This window comes from Pongo pygmaeus, chromosome 7 (assembly GCF_028885625.2).
Source record: "Pongo pygmaeus isolate AG05252 chromosome 7, NHGRI_mPonPyg2-v2.0_pri, whole genome shotgun sequence".
NCBI classification, from domain to species: Eukaryota; Metazoa; Chordata; class Mammalia; order Primates; family Hominidae; genus Pongo; species Pongo pygmaeus.
This window is the reverse complement of record NC_072380.2, coordinates 18,693,069-18,712,277: the sequence shown is the minus strand read 5'-3', so window position 1 is coordinate 18,712,277 and position 19,209 is coordinate 18,693,069. Positions and strand designations below refer to the sequence as shown.

Sequence of the window (19,209 nt, the reverse complement as noted above, 5' to 3'; positions counted from 1 at the left end):
TTATATTTTTATTATGGTATTGGTTGTAAGTACAAATAGTTTTTCATTGTAAAAATAAAATATAGAAACTAGAAACAACTCAGTATCTTTCAGTAGATGAATAGATAAACAAACTGGCACAACCATAAAATGAAATGGTACTTTACAGTGGTAGCGAACAAACTATCGATTCACATTACAATATGGATGAATCTTAAATGCATTTTGCCAAATGCAAGAAACCATTTTATATGCCATTCTGGAAAAGGCAGAACTATAGGGATGGAAGTCAGTTGCCAGGAATTGATGGGAGAGAGGAGCTGGCCAAATAACAGTGTGAGGGAATTTGGGGGGTGATAAGACTGTTCCATTTGGCATTGTGGTGGGTACATGACTCTATACATTATCTAAATCCTTAAATCTGAACATCACAAGAAATGCATTTTCAAAAATGCTTATTTTTTAAGAAAATCAGTCAGGATATGATAAACACAAAGTAGAATTCAGACTATAACAAAGGAATGTGTTTTTCACCTAACCATTGTGATGAGAGTGAGAAAAAAAGAGCTCACCCATAACTTTGGAAAACAGTGTAAGACAAAAGAAATGTACACAATCACTGTACTCTAGTATATAAATTTGTTCCTCACATGGGTGTAGGCTAGCAATTTTGGAACTCTTTTATATGTTTACTAAGATTGAACAAATCAATATATTGCAGATGATGAGAGCCAGTTTTCTCACTGTTGAAGATGTACAGATAAGCAAGTGGGAGAAGGCTGGAATGAACCTTGTGCTGGCTTAGGTTTGCTGATGTTAATATGAATTAATTGGGATGGTTGGATGGATACACAAATAGAGATGTGTGTATACACGTGAGTGTACTTATATATACAGTCATACATCACTTCATAACTGTAATATGTTCTGAGAACTCTGTCATCAGGCGAATTCATCATTGTGTGAACATCATGTGTACTATATGGTATAGCCTATTGCTCCTAGGCTATAATCCTGTGTAGCTTGTCACTGTGCCAAATACTATAGGCAGTAGTAACACAATGGTATTTGTATATCTAAACAGAAAACAAACAGTAATCAAAAAATGAACAGTAACAAATATGGCATTAAAGATTTTTTGTAAATGGTATTCCTGTTTAGGGCACTTTACCATGAATGGAGTTTGCAGAACTGGAAGTTGCTCTGGGTGGGTCAGTGACTGAGTGAGTGTTGAATGGATTTGAAAGCCTACGGCATTACTACACAGTACTGTAGACTTTCTAAACACTGTACACTTAGGCTACAGGAAATTTCTTTTTAAAAACGTTTTCTTCAATTATAAATTAACTTCAGCATACTGTAACTTTTTTACTTCATAAACTCGTTAGTTTAGCTTTTTGACTTTTTTGTAATAACAGCTTAAAACACATTATACAGCTGTACAAAAACATTATATCCTTATTTTATAAGTGTTTTCCTATTTTTGAAATTTTGCCTTTTTTACTTTTAAAAACTTTTTTGTTAAAAATTAGAACACATAGGACTTTATAGGCTAAGAGTTTAAATAATAAAAATAATTAGAACACAACTACACACGCTGGCTTAGGGCCACACAAGGGTGAGGATCATCAATGTCACTGTCTTTCACCTCATGTATTGTCCCACTGGAAGGTCTTCAGGGGCATGCATGAAGCTGTCATCTCCTATGATAACAAAGCCTTTTTTTTTTTTTTTATTTTACTTTAAGTTCTGGGATACATGTGCAGAACCTGCAAGTTTGTTACATAGGTATACATGTGCCACAGTGGTTTGCTGCACCTATCAAACCATTATCTAGGTTTTAAGCCCCACGTGCATTAGGTGTTTTTCCTAATGCTCTCCCTCCCCTTTCCCTCCACCCCCCGCCCACAGGCCCCAGTGTGTGATGTTCCCCTCCCTCTGGCCAAATGTTCTCGTTGTTCAACTTTCACTTAAGAGTGAGAACATGTGGTGTTTGGTTTTCTGTTCGTGTGTTAGTTTGCTGAGAATGATGGTTTCCAGCTTCATCCATGTCCCGGCAAAGGACATGAACTCATTCTTTTTTATGACTCCATAGTATTCCATAGGGTATATGTGCCACATTTTCTTTATCCAATCTGTCATTGGTGGGCATTTGGGTTGGTTCCAAGTCTTTGGTGTTGTAAATAGTGCAAAGCCTTCTTTTGGAACACCTACTGAAAGACTTGCCTGAGGCTGTTTTACAGTTAACTTTTTTTTTAATAAGTAGAAGTAGGATACTCTAACACTGAAAAGCATAGTATGGTAAGTACTAGACAATGGGATTTTTTTGGCTGCATTATAATTTTACAAGACCATGGTTGTATATTGTATGCTGTCCATCGTTGACCACACATTGTTATATGATACATAACTATATCTCCCTAGCTTTGTCTATTGAGAGGACCCCAAAGCAGTGAGCACACCTAGCCCCTAGATTTGGTTTCTAAATGCTATTCTCTAATAAGAAGAACCAAGGCTCCTTGGAGAAGTGGTTGATTTCAGGGCCAGGACAAGGAATATTGAAGATGAGCTTGGAGGCATTTTGTGGTACCTGAAAGTAAAGAAGTACATTAGAAGATGAGGCATGTTCACAGGACATAGGAGCACACCTTATTATAACTCCCAATGGCCAAAGCTGCAAAAATTTAAGCAACAAATTAAATAACAATAGTATTTGATTGTAACCTAAAGAATAAAACAAATATCCATGTGTCCATACTTACAGAAGAATTTCAATTAATGAATGTAGAATAAATGAGGGAACCATTAAAACACCGTAATAATAATTGTTACAAGATAAAGTTAGTGGGTAAAGGAGAATCACAATATTTGCATAGTTACAAGATATCTCCCCAAAAACACTTACAAAGTTAAATAGTAATTTTACTGTAGAGAAACCTGTGGGACACTACCTTCACCAAGTGATCATGGTTAATTCTAACCAGTAATAAAACTTGTATCCCCTGGACCTAAAGCACTGAGAAAGATGCATCACCTATATGGAATCTTTCCCCAAAAAATGCATAACCTCTATCCAGTCATGAGAAAACATCAGAAAAACCTAAACCTCGGATATTCTACAAGATAACTGACCAATACTGTTCAAAGTGTCAAAGTGTCAAGGTCATAAAGGACAGGGAGAGACTGAGGAACTGTTACAGACTGGAAGATGCTAAAGAGACATGAGAACAGAATGCACTGTGGGATCATGGATAGGATCCTAGAATAGAAAAAAAATAAACTAGCGAAATCCAAATAAAGCCAAGTTTAATTCATTGTGTTAAACTTATGTTAATTTTTTAGTTTTGAAATTTTTTACGATAGTTATTAATATATAAGATGTTAACGTTAGGAGAAGCTGGGCATAGGCGAATTCTGTCCTTCACAAATCTAAAATTCTTTCAAAATAAAAGTAAAATACCCATTTCTTCTAAGAGTCCAGTTTTGTTTTCACTTATCTCACAATTACTGATAAAATACTAAGAGAGAAAAAAAAAGGGCTGTTTTTCTCTGATTACCATCATTATCAAACACTTCTGGTTTTGTGATATATTTAAAATATATTGTGGTTATTTGCAAACTATGAATCTGACAAAAGTCTAATATCCAGCTTCTATAAGGAACCTAAACAATTCAACAAGCAAAAAACCAAATAACCTTACTAAAAAAGTAGGCAAAGGACATGAGCAGACTCTTCTCAAAAGAAGATATACAAATGGCCAACAAACATGAAAAAATACTCAACGTCGCTAATCATCAGAGAAATGCAAATCAAAACCACAATGAGATACCATCTGACACCAGTCAGAATGGCTGTTATTAAAAAGGCAAAAAAATTAACAGACGCCGGTGGGGCTGCAGAGAAAAGGGAACACTTACACATCATTGGTGGGAATGTAAATTAGTTCAGCTACTGTGGAAAGCAGTTTTTAAGTACTTTGTTAGAGTACATAAAAAAGAACTACCATTCAAATCAGCAATCCTGTTACTGGTTATATACCTAAAGGAAAACAAATCATTCCACCAAAAAGACACATGCACTTATAGGTTTATTGCAGCCCTATTTACAGTAGCAAAATCATGGCATTAACCTAGATGCCCTTCAATGGTGAATTGGATAGAGAAAATATGGTACATACACACCGTGGAGTACTATGCAGCCATAGAAAAAGGTTGAAATCATGTCCTTTGCAGCAACATGGGTGCAGCTGAAGGCCATTATTCTAAGCAAGTTAATACAGGAACAGAAAACCAAATACTACACGTTTTCACTTATAAGTGGAAGCTAAATATTGGGTACACATGGACATAAAGATGAGAACAATAGATGCTGGGGACTATTTTTATGGCGGTTGAGAAAGTAGCAGCTGTCACATGCCAAAGCACTGTGCATGGCATACCCATTCTAATCCATAGTAGCTTTACCTGGGGTTTTAATATTAGGGACTAGCGTGGTTATTTGGGAGATATTGTTTACTATTGTCCATTGGACTGACTCTAACACATTTGCTGTTTTCTGTACACCTAGTTCTATGCTAGACCCTGTAGAAATACATAAGTCAAAATCATGATTCCTGCCAATAAACTCCCACTTGTTTGAAAGAAGACAAACGTGAAAGCATTGTAAAGGGTGAAAAGACCAATGACTTTAGAGATTTTATGATTGTATCTTCATTATCTCTTCATCACTAAATCTGTGGCCTTGTATATTTAAACTCACTGAGTCTATTTCCTTATCTGTAATAGAGGATATTAATATCAGTCTTATAAGATATTGCCATGATCATTAATACCTGGCACATAGAATACATTTAACAAATGGTGTGTGTCATTATCATGGTAGTGGTTGTAAAAAGTGATAGACCATTGGAATACAATGTGGTTTTTTTACAGTAACTTACTTTTTTCTTTGAATATTATGGTAGGTGCTTGACTCAGTCTTTGTGCTTTCTCCCTTTTAGAGATGACGAAGAGAAAAAAAAGTCTCCCTCAGAAAGTACTGAGGAGAAAGCTAATGGAACACATCCAAAGACCATCAGTCGTATTGGAAGTACTACTAACCCATTTTTGGACATTCCTCATGATCCAAATGCTGCTGTGTACAAAAGTGGATTCTTGGCTCGGAAAATTCATGCAGATATGGATGGAAAGAAGAGTAAGTATCATGTGCTGTCATTTTCTATTTCATTTATTTCATCTTTATGCTCAAAATTTAAAGGGAATTTATCTGAAAGTCAAGGATGAAAAAATTATGTTTATGTATAGACATATTCTTGAAATTTGATAAAGCCTCTAACCCTAAATTAAAAATCCAATGTGGCACCTGCTCTTCTCTAAGCAGAATTATAGAACTTTAGAAATGGAAAACTCTTTACAATTTATTCATTCTCTATCCATTCATTTATTTAGTCATGGCTTCAACAAATAATACTGGCTACCTACTGTGCCAGGCACCAGAAATACAGTGGTGAGCAAGAGGGACAAGTTTTCTGTCTTCATGAAGTTTACATTTCTGGTGGTTGAGGGAAAGGTTGAATTTGCAATGTATAGAAAAATTAATGGGGTAAGGTCGCAGAGACAAAGGATGGAGGGAGGGAATTCATATCCAGTGCATATGTGGAATGACTGGCCTTTGAGAAGGTGGACAGGTGAGGTGTAAGAGAGCATAGTATAATTAGTTTTGGGAAGTTGAAGTAGCCCAATTGGATGGCTTCTGACTTTTCTGTGAAGTATGAGGCATGATTATCTTGATTAATGATGGTGTTTGGAGTTTGAGAAGAATAGAGCATGCTTATATAGTTAGAATAGTCTTTGCAGAGTGAAATAGCAATTTGGTATAGTTGAACAGAGTAAGATAAGGTGACATGTTTGCTCAGAATTATCTTTGGGGTGAAGAGAGGGATAGTACCACTGTTTCTTTCTGTGGCTGGATCCTTTTTCTTAATGTGTTAGCATATTCTATTAGCTTACATCAAGAGAAACATTGCAGTGGAGTGGCTTTGACATGGACTTAGCAATGCTGAACACATTTCTTAATGTTCCCAAGTTCTTTAAGAGCACATCCACCGTATTTTCTGTGCACCTTATATACTAGGTTACTAGACTACTTAATTTTATCTCACAACATTGCATCAGAACTCATATAGTTGTGACAACAAGTCAATCCATCTTAGAAAAAGGGCACACCTGAAGATGGATTGTCACCAGGACGTACTCTCCATTTCTATCTCTGCATGATTTTTTGTGTCAGCATTATTCTTTGGAATGAGGTCCTTTATACATGGTTATTAGCAGCGCTATAGATCATGTGTTTAATTTTGACACCAAAGAGGATTGTTCTTCTTCCCTAACTTCTAATTTAATCTGTTCTAGGACAGGATTCTGACTTGTATCACTGAGAGGATGGAATATTATGATTGGCAGCCCCCACTTGCTTGCAATGACAAGAGGAATGAGATACTGGTCTCAGAGAATGGGAGTTCTTGGCACACAAAGCAATAGATACCCATTTGTTTCTTTCAATGTGCAGACATACCCTTCTTCATACATTGAATAATGCTTTTGCCAAACATTGCAGTTTTCCTTTTACAACCACAAATATACCACCTCTCTATAACATGCCTGCCCAGCTGCAGCTTCTGTCTCCAAGGCTAAGATTTGTTGATTGTGTTCATTCCCCTCAGTCAGGTATGGATGGCACTTAAATCTATAGGCTAAGTGAAAAATAGGAAAATACCGTTATCTCTTAATATCTGTAGGGGATTGATTCCAGGGCCTCTCACAGGTACCAAAATCCAAGGACACTCAAGTCCCTGATATAAAATGGCACAGTATTTGCATATAACTGATGCATATCCTCCCATATACTTTAAACTATCTCTGGATTACTTATAATATCTAATACTGTGTAAATAGTTGTTATGTTGTATTCTTTGGGGAATAATGACAAGGAAAAAAGTCTGTACATATTCAATACAGACACAGTTTTGGAGGGAATATTTTCTATCCACCGTTGGTTGAATCCACAGATGCAGAACCCACAGATATGGAGGGTTGACTGTATCTGACATACCTCACATAAAGTACTACAGAAGAAAAAGAATAATTTCAATTCAAGAAAAGTCAAAAAGGGGAAGTACAACAGCTATCACTTATTCAGAGTATTTACTACTTCCTGCTAGACAGGTATAGCAAAGTTTACCCATGTGAGCATCTTTTCATTGACTCATTTCCTAGCAATGGATTGACTTAATTGGTTACTTTATTCCAAAGTCCCAGATTCTACTGATAAAATTTTCCTTGTCCACTGTTTTCCTGGACCCAGTGGCCCAGGAAACCTCCTCTATTGGAGGATTCTCTGGGTAGAAGCTCTTCTCCCTCAGCAGCCTAATACATATGAATGTAGATACAGAAACTGAGGATTGCTTAGCAGTTGAGACATCACAGACACCTTGTACCAGGCTAGAAGTTTTCCTGCCAGTGTATCTCCTTTAAAGCCTTAGTTAACTGTCTTGAGAATTTCTGGTTAGTCAAGGCAGTTTTAAGTGTCATGGGGCTTTTGTCTTTGTAGCAAGTTAGGAAATTCTTCCTGTTTTCCAAAGGAACCTGCCTCTGCTTGTTTCTATCTCTGTTCCTGCCTCAGAACAAAAGGGAAAATATATGGATGGGTTAAGACGTGCCCATCTCCAGGCTTCTTTCCTGTCAGTTGCTTTTATCACTGGAGGACTTTTAACCTCTGGTTTTCCATGGGGCTATCAGGAGGAGCCTGGAAGTTTCAGCTGCCTTTAATTCCTCAGGCTCTTCCTGGATATCCCCATTTCAATTTCCCAAGGTTTCCAAATCACATTAATGTTAGCAGGTAATTCAGCCTTACAATACAGAATGTGCGTGATTTCTAATAATTTACAAAAACTAAAATTCACCAATTTAGAGTATATAGTTTGAGTTTTGAAAACTGTATACAGTTATATAACCATCAACACAATTAAGTTAAATAACATTTCCATTACCCAAGAAAGTTTAATTGTACTTTTTGCAGTAATTGCTTCTCCTCTTACTCCCATCCTATGACAGTTATGACAGACGATTATCTGTCTTTGGGCCCTATACTTTTGCCTTTTCTGAAACTGCAATAAATAGAATCACAGGACTGCTTTGTGTTTGGCTTCATTCACTTAGTGTTACTCTTTGCAGATTCATGTATAGTGTTAGGTTTGTGTGAATTAATAGTTTCTCTCTTCTTATTGCTTAATAAGTATTCCATTATTTGGATATCCCACAGTTTATTGATTTACCAGCTGAGCGTTTGGGTTGTTTCCAGTTTTTAGCTATTATAAATAAAGTCGCTGTGGGCATTCACATATAAGTTTTTGCATGTACATGTGTTTTCATTTCTTTTCAGAAGTGACCTAGGAGTAAAAGAGTAAGATTGCTGCACCATATGCTAAATATATGTTTAACTTTATAAGAAATTTCTAAAGTTTCTATATCATTTTGCATCCCTTATACCTATATATATTATGTCTTCTTGATGATTTGACCCTTTTGTCATGAAATGACGTTCCATACCCCTGGTTATATTCCTTATTTTGGAGTCTACTTTGTCTAACATTGATATAGCCACTTTAGTTTCCTTTGTAGTTTTTGCATGCTATACAAATTTTGTGTCTAGCTTTTATTGCTAATTTATGATTGTGTCTTTAAAATTGCTTTCTACTATGTGGAATATTGGTGGGTCTTGCTTTTTATAAATCACAGTATCTGTCTTTTAATTAGAGTGCCTATACTATTTACATTTATAGTCGTTATTAGTGTAGTTGACTTTAAATTGCCATCTTACTGTTGGTTTCTTATTTATTCCATCTTTTCTTTTCCTTTCTTGTGTAGGATTATTTTTTGTGTGTCGTTCTGTTTTTTGTCACTATTAGCCTGTTTGCTGTACTCCTTTAATTATTTTAGTGTTTGCTGCAAGGTTTACAGTATACATCTTTAACTTGTCACAGCTTAGCTTCAAATTGTACTGCTTCATTTATAATTTGAGACCCTTATAGCAGGTTAATTCCCCTTATCTCTTCCTAGCCTTTGTGATGTTGTCCTATATTTTCATTCTATGTTCTAAAACTTAAAGTAGTTCATTGTTAATATTTTTGCTTTAAAAAGAACCTTTTTTTTACTTTTACCCCCACGTACCTGCTGTCAGGGATTTTTCTCATGCTTTATCAGTGTGCAAATATCTTTATTTTCACCTTAATTTTAGGAATGTATATTCACTGGGTATAGAATTCTTTGGCAAGTTGTTTTTCCTTTCAATACTTAAAGATGATGTTTCATTTTTCCCTGCCCTGCAGGATTTCAGACAAAAAAAGTCTACTATCATTCTTGTCTTTGTTCCTATGTACCCAAGATGGCTTTTTCTGCTACTATGAATGCTTTCAAGATTTTTCTATCTCTGGTTTTCATCAATTTTATTATGTGATGCCTTAGTGTGATTTTCTTTATGTTTTTCTTATTTGGTGTTTATTGGGGTTCTTGGATTCATAGGTTCATATTTTTTTCAGCCATTATTTCTTAAAGCCTCCACTCCTATTATGGGACTTGTTTGCTATTTGATACTCAGTGCTATCCCAAGGGTTTCCTGAAGCTCTTTCCAATATTTTTAACTCTTTGTCATTTCAGTACTTTATTTGATAGTTTTTATTCTTCATTTACTTCATTTTTCATTTCATAATCAGCATGTTAATCTTTGAAGTTCAACTTGGGTCTATTTTATATCTTCCATTTCTCTCCTTATCAGGTTGATGTTTTTCTTCATGTCCTTGAATATATTTATTCTGTTTATAATTGCTTTTTTAAGGTTCTTCTCTTTGATTCCCTTCCTTTCTGTCATTTCTGGAACTGTTGAGTTATTTTTTTTTCTGCTGGCTTTAGTCATAGTTTGTTTTTTTTTTTTCCTTTTTCTTTGCATTCCTTGTAATTTTTGAGTGCCAGACATTGTGAATTTTCCATTTTTCAGGTGCTACTTTTAGTTGTATTCATCAAAAAAAAAACAGTGGATTTTATCCTAGTGTGCAGGTAAGCAACTTGTAGATTAACTGAATTCTTTAGACGCTTGACTTTACCCTTTGTTCTGGTGGATCCAGAGCAGTCTTTATTCTGGGGCTTATTTAAATATTTCCATTAATAAGGCATTCTTACTCTTCTTCAGCCCCTTTCCAATGTGGCATGTATTACACAGTCTATCCACTCTAGCTGATGAAAACATAAACTCTTCTTAGCCCTGTGTGAGCTCTTGAAATTGTACATCCCACTACTTTATTTTTCCCATGCCTTGAGTTACTTCCTTTCACTAGTGCTAAGATTGATGCTACAGCCAAGATCAGAGTATCCTCTACAGTTCTTCAGAACCATCTGTTTTTGTAACTCTCTCCTCTCTTTTACGCGGCTCTACAAATTCTAGCCCTCTCAGCATAACTAAACTCCTTTCTTATCTCCTGATCACTGAACTCCTTTCTTATCTCCTCAACTCAGCATGACTCGCAGGCTCTGTTTAGGTACCCTCTTCCACTATTGGAACAGAGATGCTTTCTCTAAGCAGTAAGCCACTCTTAACTCATTTGTTTCTTTCTCTTCAGAATTATAATCCAATGTTTTCTGTTTTGAAATTTCTAAAAACTTTTGTTTTATATACATACATAGACTTTTTAAGTTATTATGGTAGGGCAGTTTCTATAGCAGTTACTGTTTCTTGGGCATAAGCAGAACTAAGCTGATTTATGATCCCTTTTGTTAAGAAACGTCTTTCCAGTTGCTTCCTGCTTTAAGACCTAATATTTACTGAACTATGAAATTAATAAGGAATTCTAAGCATTCAAGTAAAAGCAAACTGTTTAGTTATATGTTTGGAGATGTAGAAAAGCTTTTGTTTCCTTCCCGTCTAATCCTGTCTCCCCACCAACCTCCTTTGTTGGATTTTCAATCATGTCTGGTTGAACAGGTTTATCTAAGTGTTTGGCTGCTGCACCTTCTTGGAAATCTACCAGAATGCCTTAATTGTTTCTGAATGTTTCTGCCTTCTTCTTTTGAGAGATGGTCACTATAAACAAATTAGAGAAATGTTTTATAGTAAGGACTTACATAACCTGCAATAAAACACGTCACTTTTTATTTACACTACATAGAAAAAACATGAAAACAGCAGTGGAGCTTTCCTGGAATAGAAGCTCCAAGTAATTCTGAGAATCCTGAATGCTGTTTTTTGGACACAAAAAGTAGATACTTATTTTCTAAATACTTACTTTGATTAAGCATGGTCACTATAGGTAGACCTATATTACATTTGTATGTAAATGTAAACATGGCCAGGTGCTCTGATGACAAATATTACAAAAGGTGTTTTATAAGTGAAGATTTGAATCAAAGCTGTATGGAAAGGTTATTTTCTCTTAAATGCTGATACACTTGTCTCAAATGGACCATTTATTTCTCTCAAGATTTGGTGTCTTCTTTTTTAATTAACTTTAAACATTCAGTTTGTCAGACTGCATCCATATTTTTAAACCTCGGAGGTTTTCTTCATTTTTTGCCTTTCAAAGTTATGCTCAGTTCAGAAATTCTGCCTCCAGGAGACAAACTGTTGTACCTATCTTAGAATTATGTATTTTTACCAAGACCTGTTAAATCTGACATTAAGGGAAAGCTTTGAAAAGTCAAATTTGGAAAACAAAATGCATCTTGTGGGTTTTGTCAGATACAATAAAAAACAAAATTCAATATAAGCTCTTAGTTTTCTCAATCTGATGTAACATACTTGTGGAAATCAAGAAAGAAACTGGAAACAACGTACCCAAAATATAAATGATCTACACGATAACAATAGTGATAATTAAATGATTGCTAAATATTAGAGCTTTATCCTAAGCATTTCATGCATTAATACATTTAATCTTGGTCCTATAAAGCAGATATTATTATTGTCCTCGTTTTATACATGAAGACACTGATCTTAACCAAGGATGTAGTATAGAATAGCAGTATATCTGGTGGACCAAAAATCTGATTATACCAAACTAATAGTAGCATATTGTTAAAAGCAATTCCAATGAGAAAATATGCTTATAAAATGTTTAAATTCTGCATTTTTTGTGTAGTTGGGACAGTCTGTCACTGTGTAGCATGTATTTAGATAACTGGAGGTCTCAAGCTAGGAACAGTGAAGCCTGAACATTTCTTTTACTTGGCCAACACAGTGCTGTTTAAACACTGAATTGCCTGGATGTAGCATTTTCTGGTTGACCATAGTTTTCACAGCTCCCTATAGCCTTATATCAAACCTCCTTATACATTAATTAAGGGGGAGAAGTACAGTAGGGCCATGTTGACATTTTCCAAGATAACAAGACATAGATAGGATGATGGGTTGGAAAAGAGAACCCAGAAGCAGCAGTCTCCAGTGTTTATAAAAATTTAATGGATGACATAGAAAGTAAGTCAGATAATTGGAAGCAAAAATGCTTCCGTAATTTTTGTTGAGAAGTGTGTGTGTGTGTGTGTGTGTATGTGTATTCCCCACCTCAGTGCTAACACAAAAACCAGTTTCACGTAGATTAAAAATAAAAATTTGAGAAACAAGGCTCTAAGATTTTTAGAAGAACATGTGGGACAATAACTTCATGACTTTTGGGTAGAAAGTGAATTCTTAAGATTTACGAAAGCAGCTGGGTACAGTGGCTCACACCTGTAATCCCAATGCTTTGGGAATCCAAGACAGGAGGATCACTTGAGCCCAGGAATTCAAGACCAGCCTGGGCAACATAGCAAGACATCGTCTCTACATATATACAGGCATACGTATATCCATACATATTTACAAAAACAGTAAAAAGAAAAATTGATACATATAATTACAGTAAAAGTAAAGACTTTATATTAAAATTGTACTTAAAAATGAAAGATAATTCACAGATTAAGATACTTGTAGCATATTACCAATAAAGGATTAGGATCCATGGTAATATTCATAAAGAAATTTTAAATTACTTAGAAAAAATACAACTCAGTAGAAAAATGGGCAAAAACTTGAAGAGGCCATGCTCAGAAAATGAAACTGAGATGATCAATACATATATGAAGACATATTCAACCTTATTTATATTCAAGGATATTCATTAAACATATAGTGAAATGTCATTTCTCATGTTACCTTGAGGAAAATTAAAAGAAAACCAAGTGTTGGCAAGGATTTGGAGCAATGGGCCCTCTTCTACCTTGCGAAAGTATTAGTGGTATCATTTGTACTTTGGAAAGCAGTTGGCAATAATAAAGATGGAAATGTTTATTCTTATATCTCAGTTAATTAGTCATAAGTGTGTATACACCTATAAAAACTCTTAGTGTTACAGAAGTCATGTTTATAGCAACATTATAATAGCTCAAAATTTAAAAACTTAAATGTCCATTAATAAGAGATTGAATGGATTTTGTGTATCCATATAATTGAAAAGGAAGGAACTAGAGTTCCACGTATCAACATGGAGGAATCTCACCAGTGGTAATGTTGAATGAGAAAAAGCGGCTTGCAGAAGGAGCTGCACGTAAGATAACCTTTGAAAGCATGCAAAACAATACTATTTTTAGTAAGAATACATTCATATATTGAAATCATTAAACATAGAATGGTTGTTACTTCTGGAAAGGAGAATAACAGGCAGTCACTGACAAGTACCCAGTGGTTTCACTATATTGATAATATATATTTTTTACATTTGGTGGTAGTACCTGTATACCTACTTTATTACTCTTGATAACCTTTTGAAGTCTTATATGTTTTACAATTTTTTTTTTTTTTTTTTTGAGATGGAGTCTCGCTCAGTAACCCAGGCTGGAGTACAGTGGTACATGCAATCGTAGCTCACTGCAGCCTCAGACTTCTGGGCTCAGGTAGTCTTCCTACCTCAACCACCCAAGTAGCTGGGACTACAGGCATGTACCACCATGCCCAGCTAATTTTTTTTCGTTTTTCTTTTCTTTTCTTTTCTTTTTGTGGAGACAGGGTCTCACTATATTGCCGAGACTGGTCTTGAACTCTTGGCCTCAAGCAGTCCTACTGCCTTGGCTTCCCAGAGCGCTGGGATTACAGGCATAAGCCACTGCTCCTGGCCTATAATTAAAATTTTTAAAACTCAATAGAACATCTGATTGCATGGAAAATTTAGAAACATATAAGGATGTTTTTCTTCAAATCTGCACAGGAAAAATTACAATTAGAAAACTCAATAAACAAAAATCCGTAGCGAGAGAAAACGTTGACCAGACACAGTGGCTCACGCCTGTAATCCCAGCACTTTGGAAGGCCAAGGCAGGAGGACCATTTGAGCCTAGGAGTTCAAGACCAGCCTGGACCATATGGTTATAGCCATCTCTACAAAAAGATTTTTTGAATGAAAATTGAAAAGAAAAAATGATTTTGTGATCACCATCATTATAGCATAATTAATAATTTAAAATCTTACCGTAGTAATAGAATTTTGGTTACTCACATTTAGATATGTGAAAGATTTAATTGTGGTACACATTAAAATATAAATATTGTGCAACTTAATCCTGTAAGAGTACAGATGATAAGAGGTGGGAGGTAAAACTGGATAGAACTAAGAGGGAGCAGGGAGAGAGATCCGTTAAGCTCCTCTTACAGAGAGGAAGTCAGAAGATGCTGCCTGTACTGGAGAAAGAAGAAATAATGTCAGTCATTATTTGTCAAATTAATACATAAGAAAGTGGCAACTATGTGAGATGAAAGGTATGTCAATTAGCTTCATTGTGGTAATTATTTCACCATTCATATGTAAAAACATCAAATTGTACACTTATGTACAATTTTTATTGGTCAATAACATCTTACTAAAGCTGGGGAAAAAATTTTTCACTAAAATAATAATAATGTTATGCTCCGTAAAACTACAGAGGTAATCAATACAGATACAAATAAAAGCTATGTAAGTATATTGGGAAGATGGAGTGGCATAGTTAAGTTTGTTAAATTCTCATCTAGCACAGCACAAAACTGAGAGTGTGTTTACAACCTATTATGACACAGTGGTAGAAGCACATTGTTTAGGGATATAATGACACTTAACAACTGGGAGAAGTAATTTGTTTCAAAAGGTTTTTTTGTAAAATGGGAACAGAGGAGCTGGGAAGAAATGAATCAAAAGAGGCTAATTGTGTGGACATATCACTTTAATAATTTTAAAATATTTTAATCACATTCTTTTATAGATTCTTTAGTCATTGTACAGTCCTGAGATTAGTTCTGAATTTGAAATATTAAAATATCGCTTTTTAAGGAGGTGAGAACTATGTGTGGTTCATCTTTTCAATCTCATTGTAAATACTGTGGGTATAAGGAGTGGTGTGGGGCACCTTGACAAGGTTGGAGAGGTTCTCTCACTTTAGAGGGATTTACACACCTGCCTGTCATCAAAAGTTTAGAAAATTTGGTCACACATGTCAAATTTGAGAAAGTAGAATTTATTCTGAGTCATCCATACTGAAAATAGTTTATAATGGTAATGCAGGCAGAATTCTTTGCTATTGTGTAACATTGGGAACAGCGACACTATAATTAAGAGATAATAAAAGTGGAATTTTTTTTTTCCCAAAAGACAGTTGTCTCCTCCTGTTAGAGAAAGACTCTTTAAGTACAGGCAAAGCCAAGCAATTATTTTAAAACTAGGCTAAGGTTTTCCCTTCCCTTGGCACTTGGCTGTTCTCTGGCAGCAGGGTGTGTAACGGAGCAGTTTAACAGTTTAACATCTTAACAGTTTAAGATGTTAATACAAGGCCAAACAGCAGCACTGTGAGGGCAGCCATGTGAACGCGCGGGAGCACCTTGTCACGTGACACTCTAGTTTTAATGGAATATTGGCTGTTTTAGATAGGAAATACCCCATTCACAATTCAAAATTTAGACTAAAAGATTAAGTTCTAGGTTTTTACATTCCGTAATGATGGCTCATGTCTTTAAAATCCATGCTTTCTGGCAATAAAGTTGGTTGAAAGAGGTCCTCCACCATCATTCTCGTCAGGAGCAATACTCTTTTTTCTGAGACTGTGTCTCACTCTGTTGCCCAGGCTGGAGTGCAGTGGTGCAATCTTAGCTCACTGCAACCTCTGTCTCCTGGGTTCAAGCAATTCTCCTATGGGGCCTCCTGAGTAACAGGGACTACAGGTGTGTGCCCCACGCCTGGCTAATTTTTGTATTTTTAGTAGAGAAGGGGTCTTGCTATGTTGGCCAGGCTCTTCTCAAATTCCTGACCTCAGGTAATCTGCCCTTCTCAGCCTCCCAAAGTGCTGGGATTACAGGCGTGAGCCACGGCACCTGGCTGGAAGCAACACTCTTGACTAGGAACAATGGAATATAAACTGCCAATCTTATAGCACCAAAAAATCTGTGTTCAGAATCTCTGAAGTATTTTTCTGAAAGAGGAATGTACAGTTTTCACTGTGCATGTGATTTTTAGAGGTTATTCTATTTTCACTGCTGACTCGTTCTGTTTACCATTTCGGTTTAATTAACATTTAGAAGAAAGAAGAAAATAATTCCTGCATCCCTGTTGTGGTAATTTAATGCAGTGTGTCAAATTCTTCAATAATCTGATGAAAATTTGAAATTAAAAATACCGTACTAGTTTCCTAAAGGAATTAATCATGAGGATAAGAATGTATATGCAAAAGATGTTATCACTAATGTTAATGGAAATGTCAAACTCTGCAAAATGTTTTCTCTTTTTTTCTTTTGTTGAGACAGGGCCTTGCTCAGTCACCCAGGCTATAGTGCAGTGGTGTGATCTGGACTCACTGCAACCTCCGCCTCCCAGGCTCAAGCAATCCCCCCCACCTCAACCTCCTGAGTAGCTGGGACCACAGGAATGTGCCTTCACACCCCACTAATTTTTGTATTTTTTTATAGAGATAGGGTTGCACCATGTTGCCCAGGCTGGCCTCAAACTACTGGGCTCAAGTGATCCACCAGGCTTGGCCTCCCAAAGTGCCGGGATTACAGGTGTAAGCCACCATGCCTGGCCCTCCAAACTCCATAAAATATCTTAAAGAGGTTTATTCTGAGCCAATGTAAGTGACCACAGCCTGGGAGAAAAAAAAAACACAAACCCAAGAACCCTTCAGTAAGTAGTCCCGAGACAGTCGGGTTACAGTTTGGTTTTATACCTTTTAGGGAGATGAGTTACAGGCAAAGACATAAATCAGTACATGAAAGATATCCATTGGTTCAGCCCCCAAAGGTGGTCGTCTTGAAATGTGGGCATACAAGTCATAGGTGGGTTTTAGGGATGGTTGAGTTATTGGTTGAGAGAGTTAAGCTATTGTCTGAAGACTTGAAGAGTAGACAGGAATGCTTGAGTTAAGGAGGCTCTGGGAGCCACGTCCCTTATAACGTAGAAGCAGCCTCATGGGTGGCAGCCCTCAGAGAAACAGACTATAAATGTCTCTTTTCAGACTTTTGAGGTGTTGGGCTCTTAGCTAATCTCTCCTACATCTGGGAAAGGCCTAGAAAGGGAAGGCCTGGCTGCATCAATGGCGATTCTCCAAAGATGTAAATTTTCCCCACAAAGGATGGCTTTGGAGGGTCATTTCAAAATAGGTCAAAGAAATGTCTTTTGGGGTAAAATATTTTGATTGCTTTCAGGGTCTGCTGTCATGTGATGCTATACCAGAGTCAGGTTGGGGAGTAAGCCACATTATAGCAGATTAATAAAAATCCATTTAATGAAATTTTATGGTTAGGTGTGACTTCACCTTTGCCTCACATGGCCACATGGCCTTAGGTCTTTTTTTTTTTTTTTTTTTGAGATGAAGTTTCACTCTTGTTGCCCAGACTGGAGTGCAGTAGCGTGATCTCGGCTCACTACAACCTCTGCCTCCTGGATTCAAGCCATTCTCCTGCCTCAGCCCCACCAAGTAGCTGGGATTACAGGCAGGCACCACCACATCCGGCTAATTTTGTATTTGTAGTAGAGATGGGTCAGACCTTGTTGGTCAGGCTGGTCTCAAACTCCTTATCTCAGGTGATGCACTCGCCTCGGCCTCCCAAAATGCTGGGTTTACAGGCATGAGCCACCATAGCCCGATGGCCTTAGGTCTTGTTTCTAATCTGGTATCTTATTGCCACACAGAGTCTGTTTTGATCAGTCTTTTGATCTCCATTTTAACCGTAATGCTGGTCAGTCGGCCCTGAACTTGAAAAGGAAATGGATATAAGGAGGTGCATCTGACCTCCCGTCCCATCATGGCAGGAATTCAGTTTTCTACGTTTCTTTTGGCCAAGAGGGGGTCCATCAGTTGGTTGGAGGGCTTAGGATTTTTTGTTTGTTTACACTACATAGACTTAAGAATTTGAGCTTTGAAACAAGATAGGTCCTTGATTTATTTTTTAAAAAACACTTTGAGCTCAAGCAGTATGCCAGTAATACTCTTGGTGAGGAGGAGTGGACATAGAGGATATGCCTGAATAGTTGTTACTCGGCTGAGAACTGAATTACAAAAGGAAGTTCCGTGGTATCTTTGGACACAAAGGCCATGGATAAGCATATTCCACCACAGCCTGAGCAACATAGTAGGACCCCGTCTCTACAAAATAAAAGAATAAAAAGTTAGCCAAACGTGGTAGCATACGCCCCTAGACCCAGCTACTCAGAGGGCTAAGGTGGGAGGATTGCTTGAGCCCAGGAGGTTAAGTCTGCAGTGAGCCATGATTGCACCACTGCACTCCATCTTACAAAAATAGAAAAGAAAAGAATATTCCATTAGAAAAAAAAAAATGCAAAAACCTTAAGGTGAGAGCAATCAAATGTGGCTAATACCTGTTATGGTGTGTAGTACACTGCCTGGTACATAGAAGGAACCCAGTTATTTTAGTTACAAAATAACATCATTTTAGAAACAGTTTAATGGCCAATAAAATGTTTAATAAGTGAAATATGATAGATACAGCAATACAATTTCATCATTTGCCATCATTTTTTAAAATGATATTGTTGACAAAAAAAAGCCAAAGTCTGTAAAATATTTGAAGAGGCTTATTCTGAGCCAGATACAAGTGACCATGGCCCATGACGTAGCCTCAGGATGACCTGAGAACATGTGCCCAAGGTGGATGGGTTATAACCTGTCTGTATG

The 19,209-nt window shown here is 36.5% G+C and overlaps 1 protein-coding gene across 6 annotated transcripts in view; it reads left to right on the top strand.

The window, feature by feature from the left end:
- PSD3 (pleckstrin and Sec7 domain containing 3) overlaps positions 1–19,209 on the top strand; it is a 491,817-nt gene that overhangs the window by 385,673 nt on the left and 86,935 nt on the right. For all 6 annotated transcript variants that reach the window (XM_054499657.2, XM_063668553.1, XM_063668552.1 and 3 more), the window contains one exon: positions 4,980–5,173. In XM_054499657.2, the coding sequence (XP_054355632.1) occupies positions 4,980–5,173 (194 nt within the window). The remainder of the gene's footprint in view (positions 1–4,979; positions 5,174–19,209) is intronic.